The sequence below is a fragment of the Maylandia zebra genome, linkage group LG5, assembly GCF_041146795.1.
Source record: "Maylandia zebra isolate NMK-2024a linkage group LG5, Mzebra_GT3a, whole genome shotgun sequence".
NCBI classification, from domain to species: domain Eukaryota; kingdom Metazoa; phylum Chordata; class Actinopteri; order Cichliformes; family Cichlidae; genus Maylandia; species Maylandia zebra.
In genome coordinates, this window is record NC_135171.1 from 21,867,501 (window position 1) to 21,885,322 (window position 17,822).

General features: G+C 41.7%; 1 protein-coding gene and 1 long non-coding RNA gene across 3 annotated transcripts in view; one reads left to right on the top strand and one right to left on the bottom strand.

Annotated features, from left to right (window-relative positions):
* LOC143418619 (uncharacterized) overlaps positions 1 to 17,822 on the bottom strand; it is a 52,460-nt gene that overhangs the window by 14,239 nt on the left and 20,399 nt on the right. The window contains exon 3 of one of the 2 annotated variants that reach the window (XR_013098639.1): positions 12,290 to 13,327. The exons of the other annotated variant lie outside the window; for it this stretch is intronic. This is a non-coding gene — a long non-coding RNA (uncharacterized LOC143418619). Of the gene's footprint in view, positions 1 to 12,289; positions 13,328 to 17,822 lie in introns of those variants that run through there. 2 annotated transcript variants of the gene reach the window in all.
* The window catches only part of grm2a (glutamate receptor, metabotropic 2a), a 33,795-nt gene continuing 18,516 nt past the window's right edge, over positions 2,544 to 17,822 (top strand). Inside the window, exons 1-2 of the mRNA XM_004544835.4 lie at positions 2,544 to 3,096; positions 14,865 to 15,601. Of these exons, the coding sequence (XP_004544892.1) occupies positions 15,074 to 15,601 (528 nt within the window). The 5' untranslated portion in view covers positions 2,544 to 3,096; positions 14,865 to 15,073. The remainder of the gene's footprint in view (positions 3,097 to 14,864; positions 15,602 to 17,822) is intronic.

Genomic DNA, 17,822 nt, shown 5'->3' on the forward strand with positions numbered 1-17,822 from the left:
TTCATGTGCCTGGTCGTGCTGTTAGTGTTGAGGATATTGACTTAATTGAATAAAGAAAAATGTATTTAGGGCTTGTTAGGAATGCAAGCCAAATTAGATGTGTAGACACCAAAGTCCACTGAAGAAGGATTTCACAGCTACACTCTTCTTTGCATTTGACTTGCAGTTGGAGTATTTGGACAGTGATACGTATTTTGGGAGCAGGTGGAAGAGGCTATGGAAAGGTGGAGGTATGCTCTGGAGAGAAGAATAAAAGCCAGTAGAAGCAAGGTGAGATGGTTTGCCAGCAGGAGGAAGAGAAGTGAAGGAGGACGTGCATGGGGTTGGTGCCACAGAGGAGGATGCAGATGATCTGCCATGTCGACCCCTAAAGGGAACGGCCAAAGAAGAAGAAGCCCCCATACACCACCACCGACAGTGGGTTGGATATAAAACAATCCAGACTGACTGCAATACAGTCCTTCAGCTTCACTTCAAAGAGTTTTACAAAGTATTATTTAGGAATTACAGCCATTTTTGTACATAACCTCTATATTCGCATGTTCAAAAGTAACTGTACAGTTGTCTGACAAGCATTTTCATGGCCAGGCGAGGTCTGTTTCCACAGTATTTCACAACAAATTAAGCAGATAAAAGATCTAGAGTTGCTTCCATGTGTTGATCTTAAACTGTTAACCCTTCTGGTACACTAACCGGGCAATGAAACTGTCATTCAATCTTTAAATGACTTCTGAGCCTCTGAAAATAGAGGATTATTTATAAAAATGGCTGCAAATCCTAAATAATACTTTTGTTAAACCCAATGAATTACAACTCAGTCTGCACGTCAGTCACATGATTACCACAGTAACACAGCAGAGTATGTGCTAGCAGCAATACTTCAATAGCATATTTGCAGTTTCAAAAATATTCCACATGCTTTGACGTCACCATAGCAGACAGAAAGAGACTTGAGAAATTTCAAATGGGTACACATGGGTACCCTGATGTACCAAAATAGCCAGTTCTTCTAAAAACTCTGCTTCACATTTGGCATATCTAATGTTCAGATGCGCTTTGGCTTTTTAGAGATATGGAGCTCCACAATGGTGTTAGGCAGAAATGAAATCTTTTATTTAAGCTGCCTTCCATGTTTATTGGACCCTTAACATCTATACTGATACTCTGCAAAAATCTCATAAGTGTTAACTTTATTATGACATCAGTGTTATTTCTAAACCCTGTTGTTGCAGAAATGTACTGTGTTCATTTTTAACAGATCTTTAAATAATAAAAAGTGACTCTAAGAATGCGCAACAGCTAATCTATTAAAGTTATTCTATTACAAATGTTATCCCCAAAATGTAATATTGGTCTGGCTCCTTAAACTCTCAGGAAATCCTAATAAATGAACAGTAGATGATGGCAGAAGATGAAGATGTGACACCTGAGTGTTACTGAACAACCACCATCAACACAGCGCTGATCTTTTGGTCTGATACAGTGATTCCCACAAATCAAGCACGCAATCTAACCAAGGGCCACTTTTGTTGGAGGGTTCATTATAACCGTGTTTTTTCCTTCACTTTGTCCTCGATTGCCTTGCAAGTCTCAAGCAGAAATATAACCTTATCTATTGACCAGAAAACGCACAAACCACGCCAGCCTTTAGTAATATTATCTTTTTCTGACGAGAAAAAAAAAATGAGATCGGTGTCTTGTGCGTGACCAGTCTGCGGGGACAGATGCCCTCACCACATGTGTGTTGCACTTTCAGGATCAACTCTGGCACCCCAGCCGTGGTCCAAAGGCAAAAATAAAAATCGGTGAGGAAAAGAGTGCGATGACACACAGGGTCAACAACTGATTTAATTAATTGTGAAACCCACATGGGTGTCACACAGCGTTCGAGGGCGCGGAGATTATTGCCTGTCCATGAAGTTAATTATTAATCTCATTACACTGAAAGAGAGAAAGAGAGAGACGATGTGAAGTCTCAACATACAAATTTAGAAGCCCACGACTGCGTGTGCGAAGCTGCTTTTGACAGGAAGGAGGGGGGGGTCCCAGCACATCCCCTCTCCAAGCGCACGTCCCTTGAAACGCATCGGCCTGCCATCTGGGACTGACCTCACACTCATCTCGCGCCGTGTCACAACTTGTTTGCCGATCCCAAATTAAAATGATCACATCTGGAGATAATCAACCCCCCCCCCCCCCCCCCCCGCACATTTGAACTAAACAGCGGGCGATTCTTTAAAGCTTCTCTCCACTGACATCCACAGTCCGTCAGTTCGCGTCTGCAGGAAGCCACGCAGTCGGTTCATTGGGCTCTAAATGACATAATTTGGAGTTGCGACGAGGCAGACTGCTATATCCAAGACTGCTCCTGCGTGGAGCAACTGCGTCTTTGTTCAAGTGCGAAAAACCTTCTGAGAGTTCTCCCAGGTTGCTGTGGTCATATCCGCAGCGAGCGCGTTCATCAGCTGATGTAAAAAACAACGAAAACAACAACATATATATATATATATATATATATATATATATATATATATATATACACATATGTGTCTCGTTGCCAGCTATGGGGGATTTTGCCAGTCGAGTAACAGGTAGAATTTAAACTTTGTGTCGGTTCTTAGGGCGCCAAGTCGATAAACTGGCATCCCACCAGGATAAACAACACCTTTAATGCACGCCGTCTTATTAATCTCTCTCACACTTGACGCTCAAACAGAGAGAGAACCCTCTCTCGCTCAACGCAGTGATGTGGGCTTCACTTGCATTTATTTCAAGCGCGTTTAGGAGCTGTGACTTTTGAACCGCTGTTTGCAGGAATCGCTCCTCCAGGAATCCGGCGACTATTTGTGCTGTGTGTGTGGCGTTATTATTATTATTTTCAGCACCACGGACAGCTGCCTGGCACGCGGCTCAAACTTCAGGCAGCTACGCTCACCTCCTTCATCCACCCTGCTCCCCAGCTCCTCTGTAGTTCGCAAACACACTTGCTTTAGGCTTTAAAAAGAAAAACTCCAACAGTGGCGCGAAGGATATGCGTTTAGTCTGCACCGAGGATCCACTGCACGGTAGCGCTGGAAACTGAGGAACCGTTGGCAGGTAAGAAAATGTGTTTCTTTTTCCCCCCTTTCTTATTTTCTGGGATTTTTTTGTGCGTTGAAAGCCTCCAAAGTGCATTTTTCTGAAGTTAAACGAGTTGTTTTGTAAGGAAGGCGCTTAAGTCGCGTTTTGACTTTGTATGGTTGACAAAATTATTCTTATGATGCTGACAAGACTGTGGTTTTACACCCTTTAATGCAGCAGGCTACACATGTGGATAGGCATTCATTTCTGGAGATATTATCTCGATGCTTATCATCATTTTGACCTGATTTTTGTTTGCGGGCATAACCATAAGCAGTAAAAGAATGATAAATGAGCGAGGCTGCTGAAAAAACTACTAAACAGGCGATGCAGTAACTACTACACGGCAACATCCACCATCTCCCTCACTGGGTTGATCTCCCGTGTGACTTCAAAGTGAGACAAAAACTTGATTGACATTAGTTACATGTAAGAAGAATATGATCTGCACAAAGGAGCTGTTTCTTTTGTTTCCAGGCAAAGGCTTTTACTTGACTCTGGCTCTCTTCCACGGGAAAATGGATTGCTATCTCAAATGTTTCACTTTGGAACTAAATTGGGCATTTTCATATTAATTCTTCAGCAGCCGAGACTTGTGATGCCCTGTGTGTGTCTAGAAATGGGGTGTCTGTGTAATTATTTGTTCCACAAGCGTCTAAAAAGCATTTTCAAAACTCATGGGGAATATGAAGAAATGCAAAAGCCGTGCAAACAGTTTGAGGCTGCATCCTTAATACTGGAGAAAGGTATTAAAGCAGGCAAAATGCACTGTGGATTATTCCCAGGGGGCATCTGTGTGGCTGCACGTTCAGCAGATAAAACACAAGAAAGAAAGAAAAAAAATGGCTCATTTTTAATGCCTCAGTTTAGTCAAACCCCAGATTTAGATTAAACCAAAAGGTATACTTATTAGGCTGCTTGATCAACTGTTAATATATCAGATGCATGTATCTGAATTTCTTACATAACAGAATTACAGCAGGCACGCTCCTCTAAGACTAAAAAACTGGAATAATATGTGAGCTCATGCTCTCATGGCTGAAGATGTTGATTACTGTAAATTATTCAGGTCATGGCTGACTGGAGAGGAACACGCTCTGCTGCCATCATCTGAATCCAGAAACAAAAAGTGGCAGAAAGGGGCAAGGCTGTCTAACCTAGTGATCCCTCCACACAGCTCACTCCTGTGTGCGGCCAGGTTCACCTGTTACTCTTCACTTGATGACAACGGGGACTCACTGCCAGTGCGGCACAGGGATAGGGATCCCTAATTACCTTCATTTCTCAGAGCAGTGCAGATAGCAGCGTGAACAAAGACGATACAAAAAAGACTCAAATGCACAGAGAACCCAAAACTCTGTGCACGAACCAGCTTACTCTTATGTAAACATTAGCACCAATGTGTGGTTGACTACCAAGTTATTAATAATGGTGCGTGACTAAACTTTACCCCTCCTGCTTTCTAGATTTCAGTTTCATGTTAAGAGACATCGGTCTTGTTACTTCATCATCATTCAAACCTTTTACAATACACACGAGTTGCATTTGCTACCAGCCACAAGTGATTAAATTCAAGCATGACGACACGCCTGTGCTATTGAAAGGACAGCTTAATAGCTCACCCTTCCATCTGATCACGCAAATACGCACATACATGCAGGTGGGATCCACAGACTGATCATGTTATGTCTCTACAATACATCTGTTTAGTTAAATATTTAATTTCTCACTGCACCAGTGTTAACATAGGAGTTCATCTGCTGATTTAGATTTGGTAATCAGATGGTACGTCTGCACCAGTTTTAATAAGGTGCAGTTGCGTTGCACACAGTGAAGACAGAGTAAGCGTGAAAGATAGGAAATGACGGAAATGCGGTCTTGGCTCCAATTTTTACAATAAATGGGGAAACCTACAGTTTCATTTCTGTGTGACATAAATTAAAATGAAGCTCAAGTCACTATATGATAATGCAAAATACACGAAACCCTGAACTCTCACTTATGACAAGGACAAAGAGCATTAAGTAAAAAACAAAAAAACAAAGCATTGTTCCATCAGCTGATTTCTGATGAAGTAGAAATATTTAAACATGGATTCCAGTGAAAGCATACAGGAGCTTCCAGGTAATTAATGATGCGCGTGACTCAGATTAAAAGTGACTGCTGGAGTGATGCTGGGCATATGTGAGAGGTTCCTAGGTGAGTCCTAGGTCAGCTGCACCAATAATTTCCATTGTGAGTCATAATGAACAGCTGTTCAGTCCTTTTACTTCCAACTCGTGCTAAAATAAATTCTGACTTCTGCTTGAACAGGATTATACTTTGTATTTGAGGATTAAGCAATAGGAGTCTGGTTTCTTCTGTGGTCTAAGAGAGACCTCTGTATGTGTCTGTGGGAAAAACGTCAGTGTGGAAAGGGGTCAGCCCAATGACCTTGCTCTGCTTCTAATACTGCACATTTACTATAAAAAGAAAGTGTCTTAAAGCGTCAAGTGGTGACACCTGGTTTCTGCTGATGAAAGCATGTCCTAACATTATGGCTGATTAGTGTTTGCAGACCCAGTGTTAATGTTAATTAAAACAGCCAACCTTCATTTGCTTTTAGTAACTTAATGTAAAGCAGCAGCTCCGCGGGACCAGTTGTTCTCAGACTGATTGTAAAATGTTGGTAATCTATGTTAATAAATTAGATGACAGCTATTTGTAGATTTTGGCAACCAGTCTGACAGTCGGTCCAAGTTGCACTGTGATTGTCTGGCGACAGTCTCCCACCAGATCAACCAACCAACCAACCAACCAACCAACCAACCAACCAACCAACCAACCAATCAATCAATCAATCAATCAATCAATCAATCAATCAATCAATCACCTTTATTTATAAAGCACTTTAAAACAACCACAGCGGACACAAAGTGCTGTACATTGGAACCATAAAATAAAATTACATAAGATATAAATAAAAGCCAAATAAAAGAAAGAAAAAATAAAATAATTAATTAAATAACTAATTTCATGTCAACGGAAAACTAAGTCTCACTGAGGTTAAAAGCCAAAGAATAAAAGTAGGTTTTAAGACGTGATTTAAAAGTGGACAGTGAAGGGGCCTCTCTAACGTGCAAGGGCAAATTATTCCATAATTTTGGAGCCATGATAGAGAAGGCCCTGTCCCCACCTGGATCTCGGTACCTCCAGGAGCAGCTGGTCAGCTGACCTGAGAGACCGACAGGGTGTGTGGAGATGAAGAAACTCAGAGAGGGCAAGACTGTGAAAGCATTTAAAAACAAACACAAGAATTTTAAAATGAACTCTAAAAGACACAGGCAGCCAGTGCAGTGAGGCCAGGACAGGGGTTATATGCTCTCTTTTACGAGTTCCTGTTAGGAGTCGTGCAGCAGCATTTTGAATCAGCTGCAGACGTGAGAGCAATGACTGACTGACCCCCACATAAAGTGCATTACAGTAGTCCAGGCGGGAAGAAATAAAAGCATGGATCACTACTTCAAGGTGCTGCCTCGAAAGAAAAGATTTTACTCTTGCCAGTCGCCTTAAATGATAAAAACTGGACTTCACCACTGCTCTGATTTGGTTGTCCAATCTAAAATCACTGTCCAACTTAAAACCAAGATCAGTAACAACAGGTTTAAAATAAACTTTCATGGGTCCCAAATCTACAGAGGAGGACTCACAGGGACCACTGGGTCCAAACACCAACAACTCTGTTTTCTTTTCATTAAAATTTAAAAAGTTCAGAGCCAACCAAGCTTTAATGTCATCTAGGCAGGAGAGGTTTTATGGAGATGCCATCCTTCTGCTTCAGTGGCAACTAAATTTGAAATGCGACCCCATGCCTTCTAAGGATAGAACCCAGAAGCAGTAAATACAGTAAAAACAGTAGTGGCCCTAAAATTGAGACCTGTGGGACGCCGCATGACAGAGGAGCAGAAGATGATTCGGAACCGAGAAGGCTGACAGAGAAAGTTCGATCTGACAAATAAGACTTCAACCAATTAAGTGCAGTGCCACCAATATCTACTACATTACTTAATCGAGAAATTAGAATATTGTGGTCTACGGTGTCAAAAGCAGCAGTTAGGTCAAGCAGGACAAGGACAACATGGTTACCAGAATCAAATGCCAGAAGGATGTCATTAAAAACCCTTAATAATGCAGATCTGTGCTATGAAGGGTTTTAAAACCTGACTGAGAAACCTCAGAGATGCCATTATCATCTAGAAAATCTTTCAGTTGACTAAAAACAATTTTCTCTAAAACCTTGGAAAGTAAAGGCAGCTTGGAAACAGGCCTATAGTTCGCTAAAATTGTGTGATCAAGGCCAGGTTTATTAAACAGTAGCTGCACTACTGCATGTTTGAAATTTGCAGGAACCACACCAGAAGACAGACTGCTGTTAATAATTGATGACCTGCACAATCACCTTTTCATGACAATAGATTCCCAGAAGTTGAGGATGTTGAACAGTTGATCTCTTAGTGACGAGCTGGTCAATGCAACTACTTGCAATCAGCCGCTGAATGCAAAAGAATTCAGTGTGATCACCCGGTAACTAAAAGTTTTTATGAGTTGCAAAAAAGTTGCCATCCTACTTTTAGTCTAGTGCGCCTGAGTCCTTGGGCCTGTGTTGGTTGTTTCACATAAAGGATTTCATCATTCCTGTCACAGAGTGTACATAAAATATGGATTAAGCTTCGGAGTCTAAAGTCAAGGCAGAAGTACCTTAGATGTGCATGTAATGTCCAAAATGACTGATTGTATAAAAGTGTATGCGAAAACAGCTGTTCACTAGTTTGCCACTTGATTTATGACCTCTGAAAAAAGTCTCACAATAAGTTCATGGTTTCAATCACTAGTTTGATGCCTTTTTAATACTAAACTTTGTGTTCATTATGTAAAGTGTGGACAGCTAATAGAGCAGTTTTGTTCAGTATCCTTGATTTCAAATACACTCCTTCCTTTTCAAAAACCAAGATAGTGATGACCAAAATGCTCAAGTCAAGGCTTTTAAAAATGGGACTTGATGAACAAACCCCCAAATCATTGTACCAAAATGATTTAGGGGTTGAATTGGGTGGTGCTTAGTTGACTAAAATAAGATGACATGTACGAAGCACCAATCACGAAGCTGTATTTGAATCAAAGTGTGATGAAAGTTGTTAATTTTCTGTTTTGTTACCAGGCTACTGACAATTTCATTGCATGATACTACACTGAGAAACAGGAAACTCTGAATGCTGAATAATTGAGTAATTATTTAGTCCTAATCATTAAAAAAAAAAAAAAAACTTGGATTACCATTTCAGTTTAAGCTTGAAAGAGTTGCTAAATCAAGCCAAATAAAATGTTGAGGTTCACGTTCAGGATTTATTAGTAAAACAAGGAACCAAGAAGGAAACATAATAACCCTCTGAAATAAACCACTGCTTAATCTTGCAACCTAGCCTGAATACAATAACACTTTCATATAGTTGAAGAAAAAGCTAACTGAGAAAAATTGGAGCAGGTTTTTAAAAGCAATCCTGCTGTGGGATCTGGATTTGTAGTTACATAAGATCCCAAAATTGCTAAATGTGACTTCTCATTTTGTCATATTTCATGTAAAATAATGATTAAAACTTAAAATTCCCCCAGTAGCACCAGTCTCCAGTCCAGTTGCTGGAAAACAGACATCGATCTGTTGTGTTTGTAAAAAACGCAAATCTCTGAAACAACACCAAGCGCCGCACATCTATCACCGTGCTCGGACCAGCCATAAACCTGGCAGTAATGATCTCTGAGAGACAAGGGAGTGGATGAATGTTTGATGATGGAAGCAGAACGAGGCTGCTGGGAGTCAAAGAACCATTCAACACATGCGAGGGATTCCCCCTTTGCAGGTAGAAAGAGGATGAAGAGGAGGCGAAGTCAAGTGCGAAAGACAAAGCAAGCTGCTGAAAACAAAACAGGAAGCATACACAGAGGTTTTCCATTTGCAGACTGAGAAAAACTGAAGGAATCAATCTGCAGGTAAAAGTGGAGGCCCACAGTATCCAAGCGGTTAGCTTTTTTCCCTTTTGTTTCTGTTGCCTGATTTATTTCAGCCCACCAGTTCCATCCCTGTTTTGGAATGGATGTGCCTGCATTTTTCCAGCTTTTATACTTAAAATAATTCATCAAAAAATTGTTTGGTGAAGAATGATTGCCTTAGAAAAGCTTCTGGTTGCAAAAGCAACACATTGTACTGGGAAATAAGATACGACATTTAGTGTTACACTACAGGACGCGTCAGTGATGCCTAAAGGCAACCTGGGCACTGTGTGGTGTCAGTGGTGCAATTTCAGAGGGAAATTTGAAATGACAGAATAATATTCATCCATTCATCTGGCAGCAAAATGATGCACTCGAGATTAACGCCCCTCCAGACATCCTGGAACACCGTGAAGCTAAAGAGTTAAGTAATGTCAGATTGGGTTTGGGCCATAAGAGTTTCCTTGACAATAAGCAATAGAATATTAAGAAGCTGATATAGAATTTCAGGTTCTTCCAGCCTGATCTTCCATCTATGATTGGCAATATGTGCATGTATATGTTTTGCACTCTTGAGCCCTCTTTCCCATTTACAGACCACCTCCAGCTCGGCCCGTCCCACCCCCAGCCCAGGACCACTCTCTTTGTCAGCAGGAAATGTGATTTTAGGGAAGCCTGACTTCCATTTCCTGTGCTTCCTCTTAGCAAGACTCCAAGTCATTCCACTGGGGATCTCCAACCTGCTCATCCAGACTCATGGCAGCATGTACAGAAAATGACCTCCAGTCTTCAACACTTTCTGTTGCCTGCGGGGGATATTACCATATTAATGCTGCACTCCTGGGGCAAATGAGTGTCATAAAAAAAAAATCACTCTGGATACCGTCTTCCTCAAACCTAGCCCCCCCTCTTTATTTCCCTCCGCTTTTTTTCCCTGCCTCTCACATCTGCTATCTTTTGTTGTATTTTCTGCAGCCCCCATTGGCTACCCCCCCCCCCCCCCCCCCCCCCCCCCCCACACACACACACACACACCCCCCTAACCAATTCCTTCGCACAGTCTGGTTTGAAGTGTGTAAGAGGCTGGCAGGCTTTACACTTCAGAATTAAAAAGGCCATCTGGTGGAGACAGAAACGTAGATGGCTGGATAGGAGGGGAGAGGAAAAAATGAGAGGAACAGTTTGTCTTTGAAGTTAACATGTAGACAGAATCCTGGGTGGGGTATTACATCTAAAGTGTAAATATCGCTCTTAGCGTCTGTCATTTAAGTATACACACAGCAGTTTGGAATGGCACCACACTGATCTACAATACAACAAACTGCAAAGCTTAACTGTGAAAATCTTATTAATTTGAGGAAACTAAAAGTATATGAACAGATAACGAACTTCATATTTGCTGTATAATGTCAAACCTTTCCTTTGACTGTCAATTTCACATAGAATTTGCCTAATTTATTTCGCCCTAAAATAACAGCATTTTGATGGGATCGGGAATCCCAACTTGTATTCCACATGGACATACTGGAATTTTTAAAAGATTGGTTTTCCAACAGGAGTCTGTCTGTCTGCTACCATGATAGGTTGCACACCGGAGTGTTCTGAACAGAGAATTGGAGTCCACTGGTAACACGCAAGCTCCCAGTGGGAATGCAGGCTCAGAAAAGAGACTGACAATGTGTCTGTCAGAAATCCTTTTGTCACCCTTCTCCCTTGAGACTATGCACTTAAGTGCTTTGCCAGAGCCATGGCAGACAATTTTTCCCCCCTGCAGAATCTCCAGTAAATACATTTAGTCAGCTTACATCTCAGACATTCGATGAAAACTTGTGCATCGGTGTTTTAATGTGGCAGAGAGCTACACTTAATCCGGAATACACTCTTCAAACATTAGAATGTTCTTATTGTACAGAGTCATATTCCTTCGCTTGTTGTGGTTGCCTTTGTACGTGCGGCAAGTAGCGCAGGCGATTGCACTGGAGTTTCACTTGTTGACAAGCTGCTGAGGGAGCAAATGGAAAGTCTGACACCTACACAATTATTTTGTGCGGAAGAAAAAGGACCTTTTAGGTTTCACTGATGGTTCCTGAAGTGTAACGCTACATGTCACATCTTGTTTCCCAGTAAAGTATGTCGCGCATACACCAGAAGCATCTCCTAGGCGATAATTCTTCATCAAACCATTTTTAAACAACTAAGAATCTGTCAAAGATAACATATTAAAACAATAGCGGTGTTAGCTGCGTCTTTCTGCTGTTTTATTTCAGTCGCGGTTGAGGGTGGGCTGCTGTTTAGAAGGCAAAACATGAAACGCTCTGGCAGGAATTTGATAAGTTTGGTCAGTGAACAGTGCAGGCTTCCCAGTTCTCCCATAAGACCAGGCACCACGCATGATCAGACTGGCCCACTTGTCCTGGTCTGTCTTCCACTTTCCCTTCACCCTCTCCATCTACTGGCAAGTTTCCATGGAAACAACAGAGAAAAAGACAGAAAAAAAGAGAGAGTGTAGACAGAGAAACAGAGAAAAACCCCAAAGAACGTGGTCTGCAGCCTGATCCCATTGAGAGCTTTATGTTGTTTTAATAGGTAAGTCAGTATTTTTAAATGGATTTGAAGACATATGCGCATTAATATCCCCCTGCTCTGTTTTCATAATCTCTCATCAATACAGATAATTACTGCTTGTCAGCCTACTTGACTTGGTGAGACAATGGATTTGAGGCAGATCATTCTAGCTCAATAATTTACTCCGATAAACTTGTCCCACACTCAACACGCTGCTTAATTAAGCCTCTGGGATTTGTGGGAACTGACACCAGGGAACAGGCACATAAAACTCTACGTAGATTAACAACTAAAAGGCTGTGTATGCACAGAGAGCAGAAATATGCATGCACAATCTTTTCAGCAGATTTATATAGCCACAAGTACGCTGGCTCTGTTTTGCTGTCACTGTGGAGCTGGGCGCACATTTATAAGCCCCATTTGCTCTCCTGCAGTTCACCACACATCGAACACTGATACATGCACAGTCACTGGACATTAGTTGCGCTGGTAAGGTTTTCCATCAGCGGCAGAACAGATGTCATTATGCATAATTGTTATTGCTGTGGACCTTTATTGGATCCATCCATAGTGTGTCATTAATGAATTTATAGCTTTCAAAGAGAAACAGACAAAGTTCTACAGAGCTGAGGATAACATTTAGAGATAACTAATCGCTCAAATGTCAAGAAAAAGAAAAGAATTCGCTTAGTCAGTGACACTATGCTCACCAGACACTTTATTTGGTACACCTGTTCAACTCCAATTTAATGCAAATATCTAATCAGCTAATCACATGGCAGCAACTCATTGTACTTAGGCATGTAGACATTGTCAAGATGCCCTGCTGAAGTTCAAACCGAGCATCAGAATGGGGAAGGAAGGTGATTTTAATGTGGTGTGGTTATTGGTGCCAAATATGCTAGGAATGATCTGCTAGGATTTTCCCACACAATCATCTCTGCTTACAACCAAGGTACGCAGAAGATAGGAAGTAGATAGGCTACAGCAGCAGAAGAGCTGGGTGTCGCTCTTCTCAGCTATGAACAGGAAACTGAAGCTCACCAAAACTGGATAATAGAACAGTGGTTTGATAAATCTTGATTTCTGGTGCGACAATCAGACGGTAGGCTCAGATATTTGGTGTAAACAACATGCAAGCATAGCTCCATCGTGCCTTGCATCAACGGTTATTTCTTGGTACACTTCAGGCCCCATATTACCAAGTGAGCATCATTTAAACACCAGAGTGTTGTTGCTGATGATGTCTGAATCTGTATGAAGAATTTAGCCAGTTCAGAAGGCAAAACATGGTCCAATCTAGTACTAGAAAGATGTACCTAATAAAATGTCTGGTGAGTGTATACTTTGATAATTTCAAAAGTCACAAAGGAACCAGAACCAGCAACTATGCCACGCTCACATTGACTAATGCTCACGTTTGTAAAAACCACCATCAGGAGAACACTAAACAATCATATTATTATGTAAGAATAAGTTTCTGAACTTATACTCAATCTTATATTTAATGTCCATGATATCACATCATTTAGCCGTGTGACAGACTGGCAAACTGTCCAGGGTATACTCCGCCTCTTGCCTTACGGCAGGTGGGATAGGCTCCAGCCCCCTCGCGACCCTGAATTGGATAAGCAGAAGAGAATGGATGGATAGATGGATATCACATCATATCACACAAGACTGACTGCAGAAGACTCAGTGTGCTTTGTGAGTGAGGAGTGACCTTTAGCACACCTTCCTCAGTAAGGCTGTCCAATTATACCAGTTAACGAATGTTAAATTTATAGTTAAAAACAGGTTTTTAGAAGGCATATATGTATTAACAATGGAATTATACTTGGTTTTAATACACATAATAATGATTAGTTATGACTATATATAGTAATGTGCATGAAGCTGAGAACTGTTATTTTCCAATGACAACAGCATCATACCATAACATTTTATATACTGTGTTATATGTTTGTAATGATTACACAAATGAGAATTCTTTTTATTTTTTATATTTAAAATTTAAACATAACACACTGTGTGCCCTAAAAACAAAAGGGTGTCTGACCCATCGTTAGAGAACAAGTGCTTTAAATAAACACAGTGTAACTGGCTGTGATTTAACACCCAAATGGCAGCTTTGGTGCACTTTTGCTGAACATCTGCACCCAGTGCACTGTTTGTCTTGTTCACATTGGCCTTACAAAAATGTCTTTTCATTTTCTAAGAATTTCCCACATTAATTTTGCGTTTCATCAAACCCATGAAAATAAATCATGTTCCAAAACAGTGAGTGAAGACTGAAGTATATTCATGTATCTCTAGATAAAATCCCACTAATTCAATTTGTTGGCAACAAAATCAATTTGCTTGCTCAAAACAGAGTCCTCAAATCCATCTCGTTTTATTTTTGCGCGTATTTTTCTTTTGTTGTGCATAAATATTGTCTTTGTAAGACTCTGTGAGCATTTAATGTGATTTGACAAAATGTTCCTTCGGGACACGATTTGTTATCTCTCTCGACTTTCGGTGTACAGGAGCATGTGCACATGTGATTATAAAAGAGTTGTACAATCATCTGCCTTGGAAGAAAAGCAATGTGAGGTCACAAAGATAGAGGGGATGAAATGGAGGGAGAATAGAAAAGCAGAATCAAAAGTGTAGCGTACACGCTCACTAAATGAGGCCCTTGACAATGAGAGATTAACTGTATGCTGCCCGAAAACATGCGAAAGCCATTACGGGGATGTTTTTGTTATTCTCAGTGAACTCTGATCTAATGGTGAACCCTGTCCTTAAGCTGCTTTATAAGCTGGCTATTTCAAAGCTAGACATGTCATATAACTCTGGATAAGAGAAACATTGGTCTTCATGAAAACTGTAAAACAAACTGGAAAAAAATTTGTCTAAGGTAGCGAACTCACTCCAGCTGTGTGGCAGCGCGTGTGGTGACAGTTAACAAATGGAGAGTTTTTGTTTTCACTGTCTTGCCTGTCACAGCTATCATCAATAAGAATCAAAGGACACAAATATTTACTAATGTGTAGATGTCAAATATTTCCAAGGGCTGAGTCTGTCCCTGGCAGACGCACAGTCTGTGAGACAAAGGGATCATTGTACTTCAGCTCAAAAGCTGTGACTGAATTTCTCTGTTTGATCTGTAGGCTGTAATCTACAAACACTCTGAAGAAGAGGACGCGGAGGATGGCAATGATGCTGTAAATGGCCTCCGTCAGAATAAAAACAGTGGAGCTTTGAGATCTGGCGGGGCTGCTGCTGCACCTTCTTTTCCTCAGTGCTGCCGTATTCAAAAGCCGACCGGACGCTGACCAGAAATCGCAGGCGGGACGGTGACTTTGTTTTGCCCAGGGATATGTCATTGGGGAAAGCCCCTGTGTTGGGGGTGCGCCCTCAACCCCGACCCCTCTGGCTGTCCAACCTCAGCCTGCTGTGCTTATGTGTGTCTCTCTTTGCCCAGGCTCCCCAGGGTTTGCCTGTGGTGGGTTACAACACTGACACCAAGAAAGAGATCACACTGGAGGGAGATTTGATGATCGGTGGCCTGTTCCCTGTGCACCAGAAGGGCGAGGGTGCAGAGGACTGTGGAAAGATCAATGCACAGAGAGGGATCCAGAGACTGGAAGCCATGCTCCTGGCATTAGACGAAATCAACAAGGATGAACACATCCTTCATGGGCTAAGACTGGGAGCTCACATACTGGACACATGCTCTAAGGACACCTATGCTCTGGAGCAATCCCTAGAGTTTGTCAGGGCCTCCCTCACCAAAGTGGATGACAGTGAGTACACGTGCCCTGATGGCTCCTACGCCATCCATGATGATGTCCCTCTGGCTATCTCTGGGGTCATAGGAGGGTCCTACAGCGATGTCTCCATTCAGGTAAGGACTAGTGAAAACAGAAATGTTTATTTTTTTTCATTTATTTTAAAAATGCTTTATGCCAATAAATAAACTGATCAAAATTCTGCATTAAATTTGTCAAAGAGACCATTTTCAAAAGATGAACTTCACTTTTAGCTCCCAGAGAGGGGAGGGATTACAAACCCAAGAGTGATTGTGATGGATTGTCATATAACTGTCCATTTAGACTTAAGTACCACGTGCAATTACCCCTTGCGAGATGTTAACACAGGGACTTAATGAGTATCAGTTCCGCAAGAAGGATCTGTTTACCTGTACGCCCATGTGCTTGGCTGATCTAATTTGGAAGCTCTCTTTCTCTTTCCCAGTAATTCACACTTCAGCTGTGGTCCTGTCAGAGGCAGACATGCTACAGATGTTGCACTCAGGACGGGCTGACAGGATGACTAGTGATGGCATGATTACTCTCAGCAGCAGTGCTCCTTTCGGCTCACTCAAGCTGATGCGATGAAAGCTCTGCTAATTGGGCCTCCCAATCTTCTGCTGTAATATGGCTGCCACATAAATGCAATTTCAAGTCATTGTGAAAAGAGATACTGTGCGTCCTGCAGAACTGAGATTTGTAAACATCCACAAATATACATGCCTTAAAGCATTAATCCAAACTCATCATCCCGGCTCAGCCAGCCAGACGACCCAGTACGCCGTCTCATCTGAAGAGCACGGTTCACCCCACTTGAGATATGCAGCTTCATGTTCCAGATATCTGCTTCTTGGAAGAAAAGAAACACACTTCTGCTCATCCAAAAACAATGATTGGAATCAGGTCGCAGATAAACAACAGACTCTGCAGGAACCCCTGTCAGTGGCAGTGCGCTGTTTGCAGCCTTTCCCCACTGCGTATGGCAGGACAATAGGCTGGGGGAAGCGTCTATACACACTTTGTCTACAATATAGACATGCCCACAATGCTAAGCCAAAAATAATTAATTCCCTGTGAACAGCTGCTTCACTAGCTATAGCGGGCACATGAAAAATCTGTCTCTATTCTGCAAAAAATTGATACGATAACTCCAAAAGTTTTTAAATGAGTAAATGATGGTTAGTAAGTTTGGGAAGGTGCTATGTAAATGCAAACATCTTCATTTACTGTAGTCTTGACAAAAAAATAATACCAAATATGTAAAGAAATGATACACTTTGCAGGTGGAGAGCTCCTGGAGAGCTATAGGGAAAAGGCTTAAGGGAAGTCGTGCCTATAGCACCTATAGAGGGATTCCTGTTCAAAAGGAAAGTTTGAAAATAAAGGAGTTGATAAACGAGCTGTAATTTTAGCAAAACTCTGCATCTGGGGCTCCTCAGAGAGTGCCCTTGTCTTGTGGTAATTTATGGGTATGCTATTACAAGCCTGAGGTCTCAGGTCTGCCCTAGCTTCTCGCTGAATATTTCTCATAGTAGAAGTACACCATAGGATACAGATGTCTTTTTTTTCAATACCACAAATAACTTGTAATGAAGTTCAGTCATGAGGTGTGCTCGCCGTCTCTTTCTCACGCCTGGTTGGTGAGTGTGTGATTATGCAAATAAATCTGCCCTCCTCTTACACACTTGCTAGCATTTTAAAATGAACTTTAACCACATAGTTATATTTAATCTTCCTAATGTTCTAAAGATTTACTGCTATTTTCTGGGACAGTGTTCATCCACAAACATATGCATTTGGGCCATGAGAAATATGTGATATTTTTGTGCTGCTGCTGGAAATCATCTCCACATAATGTGTCCGTTCTTTGTAACTGCCTCATTTGTATATAATCTATAGCCTGTCAGACCTTTCGGTGAACCAGCCTGAGTGAGTGAAACTTTATAATGTCTGCCCATCTGTGCGAATGGCACAGAGTTAATACACATGTGTGTATTTCACCCCAAAGGCAAGGCAGTTACAGGACAAGCAGCATTTATTAGTTTAAAGGCGCTTTTCGGTCCGGCGACGTGGCGGAACATGTCGAACTGACAGGTGGTGAGAACGCTGAGTGCTGTCTAAATCTGTCACAATGAAGAAGCGTGTTGTGCTGTGCTGCTGGTGTTGTGGTGTGACAATCGCAGATATGGGGGCGGATCTGGCTGCCAGCCTAGCCATGCTGCAGCTACACGGGCCCAGATTGAGTTAAGTGTGGAGGCGAAGTTTGATGACGCTCTTGCAGGGTAGGTCCTGTCTTCCCCATCTGTGGTTGCAGCC